The sequence below is a fragment of the Ischnura elegans genome, chromosome 12 (genome assembly GCF_921293095.1).
Source record: "Ischnura elegans chromosome 12, ioIscEleg1.1, whole genome shotgun sequence".
In the NCBI taxonomy this organism is placed as follows: Eukaryota; Metazoa; Arthropoda; class Insecta; order Odonata; family Coenagrionidae; genus Ischnura; species Ischnura elegans.
Genome location: NC_060257.1, coordinates 78,085,838 through 78,104,785, shown reverse-complemented (window position 1 = coordinate 78,104,785; position 18,948 = coordinate 78,085,838). Strand labels below are relative to the sequence as shown.

General features: G+C 38.5%; 1 protein-coding gene across 1 annotated transcript; it reads right to left on the bottom strand.

The window, feature by feature from the left end:
* Positions 1–11,626: 11,626 nt before the first annotated feature.
* LOC124169198 lies at positions 11,627–16,501 on the bottom strand. Its single transcript, XM_046547715.1, has 6 exons — positions 14,718–16,501; positions 14,364–14,562; positions 14,019–14,246; positions 13,612–13,802; positions 13,361–13,525; positions 11,627–13,007 (listed from the first exon to the last, which is right to left on the bottom strand). The coding sequence occupies exons 1-5, from the start codon at positions 14,766–14,768 to the stop codon at positions 13,451–13,453; spliced, it is 744 nt and encodes a 247-aa protein (XP_046403671.1). The 5' UTR covers positions 14,769–16,501; the 3' UTR covers positions 11,627–13,007; positions 13,361–13,450.
* Positions 16,502–18,948: the final 2,447 nt, after the last annotated feature.

The window sequence follows — 18,948 nt, the reverse complement described above, 5'->3', positions numbered from 1 at the left end:
AAGACAATGATTGAACAGCGTATTATCATGGATATTAAAGCTGTTGGGAGATGTTTGTGTATTTCGACACATAAAAACCTTAATTGGAGGTATTCTTGAGGCATAATCATTCGCGATCATGTTGAATGACGTGATTAAAGTCGTCATACTAGACGCAATCCATGCTAAGGATATCACCCAGCACGTTAAAATCACCTCTAGATCGATGTAAAAAGCGTACAAACAAAGTTTTCTTGCGCATATGCACTAGATATGGATATGGAGTAACTACTTAGTGCAATTGTGTGCATCAAGTATTACTCTTAAGCTTACAAAGGGAAAGTTTAATCACATCTTATTCACATTTCAACGCAAAGGTTAATTATGAACATTAATAAAATATTACTGTGTTTGTGTTGGCATTTGTTATGGCAACCGGTGTAGCCCAGTGGTTAGCGCCCAACGCTACCATGCGGAGGGCCCATGTTCGATGCTGCTAGCAGGAGTATTTTTTTTTACTTTTTTATGTATATTTTTGGCATAAACTTACGTTTAACTATTAATTTTATGATTTTAAATCATAAGAGAGTTTTATGGATTGAAAATATTTCACATGTGCACGCTACGTATGTTTTATTATCTTTTGATTTTGATAGTTTTTATCGAACTGCTGTGGCCATTTCGGTATCAATTACCAGTTTGATATAATTTATCAAATTGGTTTGGTAATTGTTACTAAATTTTTCAATGAGCCATATGACGACCGAAAATTTTGATAAATTTCATCAGAATTCGATAGTTCTAACTAAACCATTTCTGGGGACATTCTTAAGTAGTTAAAAAATGACTCGCGGTCGTTAAGCCTCATCTCTTGGAGGAGATGATGGTAGTCTCCCTGCCTTCTGCGTTCCTCAAATATTGGGCGAACCACCACCTTTTTCTTGCATATCGCCGTCTTCTTAGTAAAAAAAGGCCCAATAAGGCATTAAACCTCCATTCCATTTGTACAGGATTCAATGGCAGTACTGCATCCATTTCTTCCCTTCAAATATGTTCGCAGAAATACACTCCAACTCATATATCTGAAAGTTAGTTTGCAACATTCACACACGGTCGTGTCGTTTCTTTTTTTTTATAATTTCTTCTTTGCCGTAGAAGTCGCGCATGCACATCCTACGCGCAGGTTCGCTTTCGCTTGCATGTGAACGGTTCACGCGAATACGTGACGCGTATCGTCGCGCGCGTGCGCCTCTGACGCGTCTATGAAAACGTACCTGAGGAGTGGGAGAGCCATCTGGGGGATTCAACCACGCCAAGAGAGCCTGCAACTTTAGATACTCTTGTCAAATTTTTAGAAAGTGCGATAATCAGCTCCGAAGCATTTGAGCGGGATTCATGGGACTTGTAAATCTACTAAATACAGTCCGAACAGTGCAAAAAACAAAAATTATTCTGACTCTAAATATTCGAGAGTATTTCACGTGGGCTAAGATTCCAAAAAGACCGAAGACAAATGTGCTTTGTGTAATCGATCACATTTCATAATGTTTTGCGACCAATTTAGAGAAAAGACACCACAGCAACGACAAGAGATAGTGAAATCAAAGCGCCTTTGTTTGAATTGTCTCTCGCGTCATTCAATAAAGTGTTGTAAGTCCAACAAAAGGTGCAGATTCTGCCAGGGAAAGCATCATTCGATGGTTCACGAGACAGAAGAGCCCGCAAAGCAATCTATCCCGTCACCAGAATCTTCTCACGCACATAATAGTGTTTCACCTGAAGACGATTCAGATAAATCCACATTAATGCACATAACCCCCGCCCCCAAAACGTGTTCTGTGCTGCTTGCTTCGGTGCTCGTTAAAGTAATTGGACCACATGGTCACTCAGTACTTGCTCGAGGACTTGTGGATCAGTGTGCTCAGTTATCTTTCATCTCTGAGTCATTGTGCCAACGGCTACGGCGGAAGGGAAGGAACACTAATGTGGAGATACTGGGACTAGCGGGAAATAAACAAGCGAGTTGCAAAAAATCGGTGACATTTAAAATCAAGCCGCATTTCCATTCCTCATTTGCTTGTGACGTAGACGCTTTTGTTGTCTCCAAAGTATCCTCATATATTCCAGAGAATAAGATTGTTTTCTCTAACTGGAAACATATTCAAGGGTTGACGCTTGCCGATCAACAGCAATATGAAGAAAGGGGGATTGAACTCCTACTGAGCGCTGCCATCCATGCCAAGATTGTGAAGGACCAGGTGAAGAAAGGAGGTTCAGGTGAGCCCATAGCTACGTGCACCGCTTTGGGATGGATGATGTCGGGAGACGTCCAAATCCAGCAGGTTGAACCGTCAGAGCCTTCAACGGTTCTTCATTGCCTGGAGACTGAGGACCTTACTGGCCTTCTAAGGAAATTCTGGGAACAAGAGGATTTTCAACCTTAACGAAAAATACTCACTCCGGAGGAGCAAGAGTGTGAAGACTTTTTCATTTCTAATTACAATAGAGATTTTTTCAGGTCACTTCATCGTTCGACTGCCATTGAAGGATGATGAGACGGCCGAAAACCTACAAATTGGTAATTCTTACTCTACTGCCAAGTGGATGCTCGATCGGATGGAGAGGAGATTCGTCAAAGATGACCACTTGCAAGAGAAATATAAGGCCTTCATGCGTGAGTACATTAACCTGAAACACATGAAAGTCGCAATTCCTGAAACAGAGCTTCATGGTTTTTATCTTCCTCACCATGCTGTTTGGAAAGAGTCCAGTGCGACAGCTAAGTTAAGACTTGTGTTTAATGGTTCGCAAAAAACTGATAATGGGATATCTCTCAACGATAAGTTTCATATTGGTCCTAACTTATTACCTGATTTAGCTGATGTGGTATTACGTTGGCGAACTTATCGCTTTGCTTTTACCGCGGACATTGAGAAGATGTTTTGCCAAGTCTTAGTTGATGAGCGTGACCAACATTTACAGAAAATACTGTGGAGATTTGACGCAAATGAACCTGTGCTTTCATACAAATTAAAAACTGTGACTTATGGCTTGGCATGTTCACCTTATCTAGCAAATCGATGTGTTAGAGAACTAGGCCGGAGTGAAGGTGCCCATTACCCGCTTGCTGCCCCTGTGCTACTTGATGAGATCTACATGGACGACGTGCTGACAGGAGAGCACACCCTGGAGAAAGCGCGCCGCAAGCAGGAGGAGCTCATCAACATGCTGATGGTGGGCGGCTTTCCTCTGCGCAAATGGGCTGCAAACGACCAAGAGCTGCTGGAATGGTTGCCACTGGAGGTAGTTGCTGCTGATCCTGGTGATCTTCCACAGCCGGAATCTAGGATGGCTGTCCTGGGCCTATCCTGGGTCCCCCAAGAAGATAACATTTTCTTCCGGATAAGTATCGATCCAGTTTTGACTAAACCGATAACCAAACGCAATGTTCTTTCCAATATTTCTAAATTGTTTGATCCACTAGGTTATCACCGGTTATTATTACTGCTAAAATATTAATGCAATATTTGTGGCTTCTAGGAATTACGGCACTCTGCTTGAGATTCTTAACAATTAAATTTGCAACTTGGGTGGTGTCGGGAAAAATTCTTGAATCTTTAAAAAACTTTCCATTATCTTATTCCTCGCATCCTAGCGTCGAGGAAACTGATTTCGCATGTTTGCTATGGGTCCATGAAGTCCAAAGAACTTCCTTTTTCAAAGAGATCTCTTTAATCAAATCAGGACTTCAAATTTCTCATCAAAGTTCTCTACATAAACTTAACCCCATTCTTACAAGTAATTGTCTTCGTGTTGGTGGGCGTTTAAAACATTCTATCGTGAGTGAAGACGAGAAGCATCCTCTAATTTTACCGCATTCTTCTCGCCTAACTACTCTTATAATAGAAAATTTCCACAAAATTACTCTTCATGGAGGAACTCAACTAACTCTCTCACATATTAGGAGAAAATACTGGATAATAAAAGGAAGGCAAGCTGTGAAAAGTGTTACCCACAATTGCACGACATGCCGTCGGTATTCTGCTTCTCCTACGTATCAGAGAATGGGCGACTTACCTCCTCTCAGGGTAAGACTAAACAGACCATTTTTAAATTCAGGGGTCGATTACTGTGGTCCATTTCTCATCAAGTGTTCTCCTGGGCGGGGTCACAAACACTATAAAGGATATGTGGCTCTTTTCATTTGTTTGAGCACCAAAGCCGTGCATCTGGAGGTTGTGTCAAGCTATGACTCTGCAGCCTTCATTGCTGCCTTTAAAAGGTTTGTTGCTCGAAGGGGTCACTGCGCTACTTTGCTTAGTGACCAAGGGACTAATTTTATTGGTGCTGATGCTGAACTCCGAAGTCTCTTCCAAAAGGCCTCTAAACAATGTAACAAAATAATTGAAACATTAGCGAAAGATGGAACTAGTTGGAAATTTAATCCGCCCGCGGCTCCACATTTCGGGGGAATATGGGAAGCCGCAGTTAAATCCACAAAGTATCATTTAAAACGAGTTATTGGATTGCATAAGTTAACATATGAAGAATTTTCAACTGTTTTATGTCAAATTGAAGCATGTCTCAATTCTCGACCGTTAGTCCCTATAACGGATGATGTTACCGATTTGCAACCACTCACTCCAGCACATTTTTTAATTGGCTCTGCTTCTTTACCGATTCCAGAACCTAAGGTAACGGATGAGAAATTGCCTCTGAAGCGCTGGTTGTTGCTGTCCAAAATGAGTCAACATTTCTGGGACCGGTGGTCGGCAGAATATTTAAAAAGCATACAATGCCGAAGCAAATGGACCCATGAATATCCCGCCTTGACCGTGGGAGATGTAGTACTCATCAAAAATGAGGTGACCTCTCCAGCCAAGTGGCCTCTGGCGGTGATTACTGACCTTCATCCTGGGTCAGATGGATTGGCGCGAGTGGCAACTGTCCGCACAGCGACCAGCACCTTCAAGAGGCCCATCGTCAAATTGATTTTGCTAAATACACGATGATATTGTTGTTTCTATTGTATTGTTTCATTCATATTTCTGTAATTCACTTGAATTGTATTGTAATTTACTAGTTTTTTTTGTTTGCTTAAAAGAGATTGTTTTTTTGTTCGAAGAACAAAGGCGGGCGGAATGTTTGAGTATTTGAATTTGTCCGCATTGAGTGTATTATGTAGTTCTACGTTGTTGGCGCTACATGCCTTTAGGGATAAGCGCCACTGAGGCATTGCGTATTTTTTTTTTTACATTCTTCTACATCGTCCGCTCTCGAGTCGGACACCTACTGCCTGGCCGAGAGCGTACATGCGGAGCAACTACAGAGAATAAAACCAGCTGCCGGAGAATTTCTTTGCTCATTCCGTTTTACATGGAACAAGTGTCTTGTTATGACCGGTTATGACTATAATATCCATTAAGCGATGAATTCCTGCGCGCGGTGCATTTCCAAAAAGTAGTCCCGACTTGTGATACGTAATAATGAGCTTATTTCACATCCGATTTGGAAAATATTAGCATCACTGTGTTTGGAATTAAATTACAAACATTTTGAATATACAAAATATTACTTTTTATCGAAAATTAAGTTTCCGTGTTTTAGTTAGTAGTACGGGTACAGTTACTAAGTTAGTTACTAATTAGTGACTTAGTTTTCACGAATTAAGTCGTACTATTTTCAAGGATCATCACTGTTTAAGTGTCTCATAATTTTAATGTCACTATAAATCTGCAAACGAACGCAAATGCGAGAACCGAGGAGTGAGAAATACGATTAGGTAGTTCGAGGTAGAAAAGTTGATAGTCCACCGAGAACACATGTACCGTAACCGAGAAACAAATGAATTAAAAGATGTAGGTGATGGCATGTACACACTTTAAATCTAGTTCATAAGGCATTCCATGGCTTCTTTCCAAACTCAGTATACGCTGTAGAGGGGCTCACCCTAAAGAACAAGGAATGCCTGAGAACACGTCGAACAAAATGACGTCACAGCCTTGAGAATATGGCCAACTGGTGTTTCAGCGCATCATTAATTTTGCAAATTTTAATAATTAATATCTCGCTTAAAAAGTACCTCTATTCTCAGACTCGGAAATTAGCCTAATTGAGGTGTAAATTCTTTTTTAAGATCACTTCCCAAAAATGTGCACATTCTCTATTGTGTATTGTGATGCACCATTAATGCTTATTATCCTTTATATAAGTGGTAATGAAGTGCTCTAGATGTCATGAAGAACTTCCAGGAGATGCAGAATTTGTGAGATGTCGATGGTGTGATGGCAACATTCACTACGAATGCTCTGGCATTACGGAGTCTACATATCGGTCTATGTCAAAGAAAACCAAAGATTCCAGGAAATGTGTAACCTTCCGAAGAACTACCACGGCACCTTCTGACATAAGGACAAATGGACCGGCCTCTTCACCTGGAATTGAACCTTCTGCTTCGGACAACGATGCAGCTTCCGGCGACGAACCCGTGAGAAAAGGTGAGAGCACAAATAGGATGCTGAGAATGGAAGAAGATGTAAGTGAAATCAAGAATAGTTTATCCTTTCTGTGCTCAAAGTATGATGATCTACATGAACAATTGAACTTAATAAAAGAACTTGAGAATTTGAAGGATAAAATTATTGATCTTGAGCAATCAAAATTGAGTTAATCTCTGGATATTGTTGGAGTTTCCTTACCGGAAAATCGTAGTTGTTCAAATATAATTTGTGATATAGCCAAGAACATTGGTATTGAGGAATTTACTGATAATGACATTGATGATTGTTTTATTGTTCCTAAAAAGGACGGCGGAAGTGAAAAAATTGTTTTAAAATTTAAATAAACTCTTTTGAGATCCCAATGGTTAAAAAAAAGGAAACACCTTAAAAATATTGCATCTAATTTTAATAAAGGAAAAACCTTTTATATTAATGAATCACTGACTAGCTATTACAGTAATCTGTTTGGAAAAACTAAGGGGAGATGTAAAGGAAAGGGTTTTCAATACGCATGGATAAACCATGGGAAAATACTTGTTAAAAAGGATCCTAATGCTTCTGCAATAAGAATTAAATCAGAAAAAGACATTAACAATATTTACTAGAGTTTAAGTTTTTGTTTGAGAACTGGTGGACTTCCAGGACTGCAAAACCTAGGGTAATTACAAATTCAAAAGCCGTAATGGATTATTCCTACATTAAGAGTCCTTGTATTGAATTTGAAGTGCATGAAAATGTATTGAATATCCCATGTAAGAAATCTACTGATGAGGAATTCACCATATTTCATTTGAACATAAGGTCGATTAAAAAAATTGGAATTCTTTCCTCGTTTTACTTGAAAACCTATGTAAAAAAAGAAGTTGCTGGGGTCATTTTAACAGAAGTGAACATCACAACTGATGAAACTTTCTTACACAAAATAAATGGTTTTAATGTCTACTCCTCACTAAGGCTTCCCTTGAGGTAGAAGAGGTGGAGGTATTCTACTGTACATAAAACAAGATTTTAAGTTCACTGATGAAAACTTTAAGATGATAAATTCGGAATCAATTATAGGGACCCTAAATATAAAAGGTAAAACTATAAAAATAATGGCTATATATAAGCTTCCTGATCAAAATGTTTTGCATTTCCTACAGGAGCTAGAAAACATTGTCAAGATGTCCAAAAACAAGAAGTCCATCATCATAGGTGACATAAACATAAATCTTAAAAATAAGCACTGAGCAAATACTGTAAAATATAAAGAACTTCTTTTATCACATGGGTACCTGTCATTAATTAATGCACATACGAAGGAAGAGATCAAAGACGGTCATCTGGTTCAATCATGTATACATCATATACATTTTAATGGACATTCTAACTTAGTTAACAGTTTTATGATAAGATATCGACTTTCAGATCATTACTAAACGGTGTGTCCTTCATAGACCAACAGAAAAAAAACATGTCCGGGTCAGTCAGCTGATTGTAAAAATTATAGACATAGGGAAATAGAATATATTGACAATATTAAGGTAGACCTACAGATAAATGATTATAAATGGAGCACTGTCGTGGAGGAGAACAACCCTAATATTATGTTTGCAGAACTTAGTCTGATATTCAATGACATTTATGAAAAATCAAAGGTAACCTTCAACTCTATAGGGCGAAGGAAAGAAAATAAATGGATGAATGAAACTATCTACAAATTAATATTAGAAAGAGATAAGGCCTTTAAAAAATGGAAAAATAGCCCAAGAAATAATTTTATCAAAGAGAATTATAAAACCATAAGAAATAAAACTGTGAAACATATCAGGAAAGCAAATGATCACTTTAATACCCAGGTATCAAATATACAAGATAATAGGACACTTTGGAATGAAATTAATAGAGTGACAGGTAGGAATATTAGCAGATGTAATGATGATACAATATTTAGCCACTTAGTTAACGTTTTAATGAGCAAGAAATATCGCCTATACTTCTTCCTGTTATAACTACTCTTGTAAAAAGAAGCATTACCCAAGGAATAGTGCCTGAGGGGCTAAAAATTGCATTGGTTAGGCCTATATATAAAGGTGGATCCTACGAAGATTTTGCAAATTACAGACCTATCTCCCTGCTACCAACTATCAATAAGATTATGGAGAAATACGTGGCACAGTATATAACAAATTTCTTGAAAAAACATAAAATAATCTCAGACTACCAATATGGATTTGTGGAAGGTAGAGGAGCTAAAGATGCCCTTGAAAATTTTGCCGACATAATAAATACCAACCTTGATAAGAATAATAAAGTAGTAGTCACATATGTGGATAATAAAAAAGCTTTTGACTCTGTCAATTTGCCCACACTGCTGCATATACTGCAGGATATTGGAATTAGAGGGTATGTACTGAAATGGTTTAGAAGCTATCTCCTGCAGAGGAGTATCAGAGTGAAATTTAAAAACTGTATTTGAAACCAAGGAAATGTAGAATATGGTGTACCTCAAGGTTCTATTCTAGGACCAATCTTGTTTGCTGTGTATATTAATAGTATATTTAAATGTATTTTAAATTGTAATATTTTACTTTATGCTGATGATGTTGTAATGATATCTGCTCATAGAGATTTAAATACTGCCATTGCTACATGCAACATGATGTCAATAATTTAACAAAATGGTCACATGACCATGACCTCTCAATCAACATGAAGAAGACCAAAGTTATGTCCATAGCCAATAACGCAGCTAACGTTCAACAGATTCACATAACAATACATGATTATAAATGCCTGCATACTGAAATAAACAAGTCTATGTGTAAATGCAACAATATAGAACAAGTAACACAATATACGTATCTCGGTATCATAATAGATCAGACATTCAAATTTAGGGAACACTGTGCGAAGATATGTAGTAAATTACAAAAGGTTAGTTATCAAATGTATCATATTAGAGATTTATTGCATATTAAAGTTAAAAAGATGTTGTATTTCGCAACAGCTGAATCAATATTAAGATATGGTGTTACTATTTGGGGTAAAACCAGTAGGATACATAAAATAAAACTATACAGTACACAAAACCGGATCATCAAAGCGATTGCTTACAACAAAAAAAATGATAATAAATTGTCAGCGAACTCAGACTCTCAGGATACAAATAATTTCTATAAAACGCTAAGAATATTGCCACTTTAAAAACTTCTAACCTATATTTTAGTAATAGATAATTATTTTTCCAATATATAAAACATTGAAAGACAATTTTCATAAAATGGAAAAGAGGAATCGATACCAACATAAAATCCCCAAATGCTTCAATCAATATGGTGAAAAAAAATGGTGGTTACCGTTCCTAAATTGTTTAACAAATTACCAAAAGAAATGCATGGTTTAACCACATATTCGGCTGTCAAAAGTAAACTTTTAAATTATCTACTTGAGGAATTTAATTTTTAATTTTAAGGCAATATAAGTTTTTTACTGTTTCTTTTGATGTTTTAATTACTTGCAAATGAATTATGGAGAACCTGCTGATGAGCCTGTTTTGGCTCAGATGGTCTCCTAGTTGTAAAAATATTTTTTATTCTAAAATATTGTAATATCAGTGTTTTTCTCTTTTATCTTTTATTGCCCAATAATTCAAAATATGTGTTGGTTATAAAGTGAAAAGCGTGTTAAGAATTTGTAAAGGGAATGTTTTTAATGTATTATATGTATTGTAATATTTGAGCTATGTATTTTTAATGCATTATAATGTATTTATAAACAATAAACAATAATATATAATATTTAAAAAAATATTATTAAAATTGAAAATCAAGTTTCATAATAAGGTATTCTCGTTGAGAATAATTACTCATTATTATCGTAGTGCTAAAAAAAATGGTCTCAAAATCCCAACGTACATAAATGTGAAACACGCTGCTAAATATACAAGAATTGCCATGAGAAATAATTCCCCTGGACCGGGAATCGAACCACGGACATTTGGCTTTCCGGGCCACTGCGAGAATAGACTAGTACCATGAGCCTCGGTATAACTGCCATGAGAATTAAAGAACCATGATAGCGTAGTGGTCTGCGCAGTGGCCCGGAAAGCCGACTAGCGAGCGGACATCTTATCGGAGCTCTGTTGTGAGTCAGCGACTGCGGGTTTTCTTGCCGCGGCGATCGAGCGCTTGATCGCCGGGAGCGTAGTGCTGCGTTCCCGGTGAAGTGACTTACTTTTCCAGTGAAGGCAAAAAGTGTACTTTTTGTGTGCGCACCCCTGTACCAGGGGTGAGCGGTCTGTTAGCGTTTTCGTGTCAGTGAACGCAGTGCGAGTCGACGCAAAATGCCGGTGGAAAGGAAGAATACTCTGCGTGTAAACATCGAGAGTGTTAGTGAAACGCCTTCGGTCCTGGAGGTCCACCAACTAGTTGATGGAGACCTCGGGCTGAAAACTGAGGAAATTTATGGCATCCAGCTGGATCCAGAAAGGAAGTCATTCCTTGTGAAAGTCAAGCAGGAATCTAACTTTGAAAGAATTATGGTGAAAGTAGAAGCAAATTTTCAGTTCCCGGCCAAAGGCAACAAAAAGTTCTCATGGTGGTGTGAATCAATATCCGAAAGATATACTTTTGTTAAAGTGTGTCAGTTACCTTTCGAGGCAACACGTGAGGAAGTCGAAGCAGCGCTGAGCAAGTACGGCAAAGTCTGTGGATATTCAGAGAATAAGTGGAGCGGTGATGGTATACACCAGGGCACGATGACGGGCACTAGAACCGTCAAGATGTCACTTACGGAAAATATATGTAGTGTAATAAGTGTTGGCGGTGAACGCGCAGTTATCCACTATGATGGGCAAAAGCTGACGTGCTCAAGGTGTGGAAGCGAGGAGCACTTAAGGCTGCAGTGCCCAGAAACTAGGTCGGGGCCATCATACGCTAGTGCTCTAAAAAATTCTGGGAGGGTGGAAGAAGATGAGGAGGGGATGGATATCCCGGCGGAAGACGGAGTCAAATTGGCGGAGGAGACACCAAAACCAGATGAAAGTGGGGACAAAGTCTTGCAAAATAACTACGTGAGTCATGTGAGTACATCAGAAGGGGGGATAAAAAAGAAGTCGAAAAGGAGAAATAGAACACAGAAAAAAAGTTCCAAAGGCGAACAAAATGATGAGGAAGGGTCTTCTTCTTCCTCTGAGACGGACACGGAAGAAGCCGTAGTGACGGGGGGAGAGCCCAACGATGAAATTGACAGAAATACCGGTGTGGATGAGGGGACAAACGATTTCATAAATGCCTCAGGCAATGTGGGGTCTACAGAAAACATGGAAGTGAGGGAGGGAGGGAGTGAGTGCCTCAGACAATGTGGGGTCGGTCGTAGACGTATGGATGTTATTCCTGACAGCTTATTTTATATCGAGGAACCTTTGTCTGTGACAATAAATGAAAAGTTTAGAACGAATGCGTTGCCTTACCTTATTACCTGTTTAGTATACGTAAAGTCTTATTGTATGTTTAATGATGTGGAACTTTTGGTTTGTAATTTTTTATCAAGCTTCGGTATTTACCAGTTTATTTGGTATAGTTAAGTTAGGGATAGTTTATGTTATTATTAAACATGATAATATCCTTCGATTGATAACTAACTGTAGGAATGATTTGATCATGCAAGAGGGCTTTATTTTTGTTAATATTGTTAATAACAATGCAGTAGGGCAGTTCCATGGTGTCGGACGTAGAATTTGTACAAATATTCTCATTGTTTTGTAAAATATCATTTACTTTAAAGTGTTAAAATTAGTTATGAGTTATATCACTTGAAAGACCACTTTTCTAGGACCATTTTGACATATAATCCATTGCAAAAATATGTTTAATTATCAGTGGAAAAAAATAATTTCTTTGGTGTCGGACGTAACGTGCACAAGTTGCACTTTATTCTTCTTCAAACTTTTATTCAAAACTCTGTGATTTGTGAGAGCCTATGCATTATATATACAGTAATATCTCACAACAATACCTTATCATTAAGGGTTTATATGAATCACATTGTTCCTAATACAATTTATTTGAGACATGACTGAATTAACTCAATCTTAAACTTGATCCACGTCATGATGGTCCATGGTATAAGTAGAGGTTTTACAAGATAAAGAGGTTCACTAAAAAGAGGGTTGCCTTTAAATTTACATGTAAATCTGACGGGACTGTAGGGGTGGTATGAAGTATGAAGGTTTACGATGTTTAGAGGTTCACTAACAGGGTTCCCACTATCTCAATAATGAAATTTACGTTTTTTCCTGGTTTTTCACGGTAGACAAAATTCACGGGAAGTGCTGTACCTACTTCAAATTCACAATCGGCATAAGTGGGTTTAAGGGCTTAAAATTGTCATCATTCCAACGACGGATGGTGGATTAAGCCTTTCCCTGTTCCTTATTTCCCTTGACTTTCCTCAGGCGGCATGATGCCTGCCTCAGCCACTCCCCAGCAAAGTCTTGAAAGACACACCTATCAACACTGGCAAACATGGCACGACACCGCAGAGCCTCTGTAGGTGAAAATTTACAGAAAACAACATTATCCACTCAATGGAAAATAAACTATAGTACTTATTTAATCGGTAAATGGCGATGATTCTCCTCTTTCATGAATTGTTTATGACCATTTACTTGCAAAATGTAAAATTTGCAGGTGTCAAAATTAGATAAGGAGCAATAGCAGGGGATGTTTTGCATCATAAGTGAAAACATTTTGAGCCAAAAATCATTTTATTATGTGCACATATGTTGGTATTAAATATCTAGAGTTCTGATTTATTTGTAATAGTAAATCATCATGATAGAGATATTGTGATTCCAAATGACAATAAAATATATATATATTCCATACTTGGATACTTACTGAACACTGCTGAGCATAATTGGGTCGAACAAAACCCCTTTTTCTCTTTCTTCAGTCCCTTGAAAGGGAAGGTGGACCCCACATCATCTGTCATGCAGAAGTACAGCATGTTGTACACTGCCTTCCCCACACTGTTGCCCCCTTGTATTTGAATAGAGTTTGTACCTGAAATTTTGGATTTCAAGAAGCTGACTTTCAAGGTGGACACTAGTTCATTCAACAAGCATAAAATAAAAAAAAGAAAAACCTACCACTTGTTCAAAAAGCTCTGGATCACTTTCCAGGGAACATTCCAGTTCTTCGAACTCCTTCAGAGTTTTCAATGGGAAAGTCTTCTCCATTGAGCGGTTTGCCTGGGTTACTGAGTTACCACCCTCCTTAGTCAGCATCGCTAGCATGCTAGCCTGCTCTCTCATTTGCTGCTCCATTTTCACCAGTTTGCCTAAAAGAGGTAACAGGCTATTTTTCATGGTACGTTTCAGGCATTTTTCTGGGTAGTACATATTACAAAATCCTAACATTTCAGTGAAGTGTCACTACATTGCTGATTAACATGAAAAAACAATCATACAGTCAATTGAAAAACTACAAGATGTTTCTCTACTCATCATTACTCATAACAACCTCACAAGTAAAATGTCATATTAATTGCTCTTACTGAGAATGGCATTTAATTTATCGTCCACATTTCCATGGCTGCATGTGCAGCGTTCTGCTCCATTTCTTGACGGCTGCTGCACCATGGTGAAGTCCTCTCGGTGGTCAATCACCATCTCAATTTCATTATTTTCATTACTGATTCCTGGCAAAACCATGATTGGATACGAGTCTTGCACGTCAATGGATTCAGGCTGCGTAGCTGGCTCATGTGAATGAGTGATGTTAACTGCAAATAAACAAAATTAAGGTATTCAATACTCACAGGCCTAGAAAACAATTTTAGAACTTTGGATAAACCTGAATTGAAGTCATCATTTAATCACAAAACTCATTCAGGTCTTACCATATATTGGAGGAGGTGAAATACCTCTCCCATTCGCTCTCTCCTCCGTTTCTGAATCTGACGTTTCCTCTGGAATTTGATCTCTTACCCGCTTGCTAGGCTTCCTTTTTCCGGAGGCCACGACCACGGGGTTTGTGGATGTCAGAGTCATTTCTTTCGATGGCAGTATTTTCAAACTGGCAGACTTCACCATATGTATCTGGAAGAAATAATAATTAATTAGTCTATGCAATTAACCTTTTTGGTTCAGATACTCAACACTTGTATCCCATATCATTTTTTTATAGAATAAACTATTTGCAGCATTTTCCCTGCCTTACTTTAAGGGAAGAAAGTTATGAAATGAAAACATACCTGCTTTCGTGCCTGGCAATATTCTACATTCATGCCTTGGCCAAGAGACATTAGGGGAAATACAATTCATTATAGAACATTTTTTGAATCGACTGGTCTCCTCTTGAGGGAAGTAACAAAGCTGCCTTCCTTCATCATTTACTATCCAAGAGGAAGGCACAGCTGCTACATCAGCATCTCCTTCCTGGTTGACATTTGTGAATTCAACAACTACCCATGTCCTCTCACTGTAAAACATAAACAAGAGAAATACAATAACTTTTCCTCCAATACCTCAACATCTTCAAATACTTCTCATGCTGATACTAATTTATGTGCTTATAATCACACCACACTCTCTCCAAGCAAATTTCAAAGAGTAAGGTATACCAACCATGTTAACTTAACATTTGTTTCCACGGCAGCATTTCTCATGAAAGGCTATTAATGTAGCAAGGATGCCACAAAAAAGGATCCTTCAACTGTAGGCTCTGGTATTTTGAGCATCTTGCATTTCACGTCGCAAATCTTGATGCTTTTATAATGTGAATAATTACTCACAACAAATAAGCCAACTTGCATACTGTTTGAAGGCACTGTATATGCAGGCTTCACATTTAGGAATGACTGGCCCCTAATATAAACCTCTGATTCCACAGTGCCTGTCATGGTGATAGTAAAAATCTCGCCATCAGTCAGCAACATACAATTGTCTGGCCGACTGCATGAAATTTTTCCATGTCTGGATGCCACATACTAGTAGAAGGGCTTTCCTATCACCGAGTCTTGAATTCCTTCTTCCACACATACTTCTTTACTCTGAATGATAGCAGTTCTCTGCCACATCAACCCACAGCTATTGATTTCCTCGCATATTTTGAAAATTTGCTGTAAGGGTTTATTTGAGCATTTCGAGAGATTTTTAATGCGCTGCAAACAATTCTCAAAGGTGAACGCACTAAAATTTTCCAGTACTCCAAAAGAGGAGACATCATCTGCCAGATGGAGGAGGCCATGAACATTATATGATACAGATTCTTTACCATACAATACACTGAAGTTCTTCACAAAGTACAAAATTAATTTCCTTGCATAACTGAAGAGAGAATTAACTTTAAGGTACTCTTCACAGCTAAAAATCCGCATTGCAATGTGGAATGCGAGAAAATGGTGGTATACCTGAGAATTTCCCATGTTTCTCAGAACAAAAGGTCCAATGTACAATAAAAATAGTCTAAATTCAGTAGCCTTCCAATACATAACATCCTTAAGTGCCCTTGGTTTTCTCTCAAAGTTATGAGGAATGTAGTTCCTTGAGGTTAGCAAAATTTCGGAGAGAGATTCTTGTGTTTTCACACTAATCCTTACTTGAAATCTATTTCCTTTTATCAGTGCAATTATCATCTTGCGCATGACCTCCAAATAAGCAAGATGCATTGGCTCAAAGGGAAACTGGGTAACTAGTTTTAACCCAGGAATTTGAACTAGTGGAGATACTTCAATGTGGTGATTTTCATCACATTGCCAGGTGAAGTCTGCATCGGTCCTTAATTCAGCATCTGTTCCCAAAAAACAACCCTATTCTGTACATATGAGCCTTTGATTTTACATTTCCCACACCCATAATGTGCATTATGGCCCTTGGTTCTCAAAATAAAAGAACGTGCAGGTGCATCACACACAAAACTGTGTAATTCAATATGGTACAATTTATCGCTAAATATAATTCCACGGTCATGCAGTGCCTTGTACTCCACCAGAAATTGCTCAAGGTAGTGATTGGCAGAATGTGGTTTCTCCGGTCCATGATAGATACCAATAGGCATTGGGTACATGTCTTTGAAACCATGAAAACCAACCAAAATAGGCCAGATCTGACTACTTGAGCCACGTGCCATGGGAACTCCATCTATGTTGCAAATCGACTGGAGTTTTTTTTGTCCCCTTAATGCCGGATAATTTGTCAGTGCTCTCTCAATTGCCATGTTTAAACCCATGTGCACATACTCTCCACTTCCCATGTCAATAACAGGCACTTCACGGGGGGATTTCAACAAAGTCCGTGCGTCTTTTGGAAAGGTACTAAAGCAAGGATGGGATTTTAGAATTGCTAACAGAGAGTTAATTTTTTCATGACTGACTCCTGATGCACCCCAAACAGCTAACTGATCCAAAATATGTTCAGTCGTTCTGGCCTCTAATTCATCATCGCTAGACGACAAAGGGACATCACAATCTGGAGTGGGTATTGATGGCATATTGAGGAGAGAATTAAACATCAATTCCTCATGTTTGCTGGAGACGCCTTGAAGTTGTCCTCGAGGCTCAATACAACTTGAATTATTGAGCAATTGGGATGAATGATCACACTCCATTACAGATTGTGGCAAATTATCTTCAGTGGCAACTAGGTTTGTGGAAGAACTAACGATGGTACGAGCCATGCACACCTTTCGAGCCATCTCAATGCATAACCTACGGCTCCTCTGCCTCGTTCCCACATCTGAGAGTAACGCAACTCTTTTACCATGATTCCAAACGTGACTACTCATATCTACTGTTGGCATTTCATTGCGATAATTATTCACAAAATAATTCATACATTACGCCGTAAATTGTTACCGTGAGAGTGAAAGAGCAATGTATGGATTAGAATTGAAAAAAGAAACGTGGTTATCATATTTCTATGGCCTTATTTCAATTTTAGTAATAACGGTTACAAGCTTATTGAATGAATTCGAGGCCTGGTTACACGATATTTTAAGATGTGCAATTTTATGTCTAAAGACCTGTTTACACAGCAGCACATTACAGTGGAACCTCGATCTGTCGTTTTTCAGGGGGATGAATGAAAAAAGAACAATGAATGCGGGAATGTTTGTCGGGTTGCCTATGTCCCCAGGAAACGCTGGATTTTAGTAAATTGTGATATTCATTAATGGATTCAAACAAGATTTTAGCTGATTACGGGAATATTATTACTTTATCGAAACACCTGGGTCATATTGTTGATTTGACTTTTGCTAGAGAAATGTGCGTGTTAAGTCTCAAACAACCATGCTTTCGCTGGCGCAGTGATTAGTTATGAGATGGATCAAAAAGACCAAAAATAGTTTATTATTTGAAATGTTCCTTTCTAGCAATTAAATTTTTAATATGATTGAGGCAATGTGGCGTTAATCGTCAGCGGCACGCCCACCTGATCCTCGGCTTCATCCCATTTCTCGTTTTCTCCAGGGATCTCGCTCTACCCCCACCGGCGCTGCCGTCACGTGCTAGCGGACATACCGAGGCGTTCTGCAATATTCACGCATTTCTAGCCCGGATTATTTTCAGTCCATCTTTTGATATTCTCACTTGTGTCTTCGGAAGGGCCATGGTCGGAAGACGAATAAGAAAAAACTAATAAAAATAAAACCGGGCTCTATTGAACCCACACGGAAAACACTCGCTGGTTTTAAGTCAACCCACCCTGGAAAGTATAACGGAACCATTCGTACGAGGTGAAGTTCGGCACAAATGCTATCACGTACGGCTTAAGCAGAGCTTACTGCAGAGGGTGAAGCATAACCATTTGACTGCGCAATGAAATTTCTTATCCTATAGAGAAAGCAACTTACCCACTCATTTCTAACAATAAGTAGGGTAGCCCTAGATGAGCAGATGAATTCAGATTGCTAGTAGGGAGAAACAAAATGTCCTGAGAAGACATCGCTTCGGCAGCAACTCAGACAAGTGAGACTTAATGTAGCATAACTCGTAAATTGTAACTATAGATGCCCAGTTTTCGAAAAAAAATCCGCATCAACTGCCTTGAAGCTCCCCATCAGCTGCGAGGATATCGATATTCGCCAGAAATCACCATATGCATAGTATTATTCCAACTATTTCCTTGCTTAAAATGCTTAAATAACGTTAGAAATACATCGTGTTTGGTATCATTCTGTTTTGAATTACGTGCACATCACAAATATCTCAATCTATTAAAAGTATAAATCCAATTGCCGAAATTCATTTTTAGACACCTTTTGGCCAAACTGGTGATTCATGCAGCAATTCACCTCCAAATCTTTGAAGCGAGTCGTCTAAAAAAAGTCAGCGGTCGAGAAAGGGGGAGGCGTGAAAAAGGTTTCTTTTGTTCTCGATTAACTTGAAATTTTCTTTCGGAGCTAAGGTCTTCGTAATACGATCACAGCGCGAGCTAGGACCGTTTTTTATTTCGGAGAAGAGGAAAGCTTCAGAAGGGTGGGAG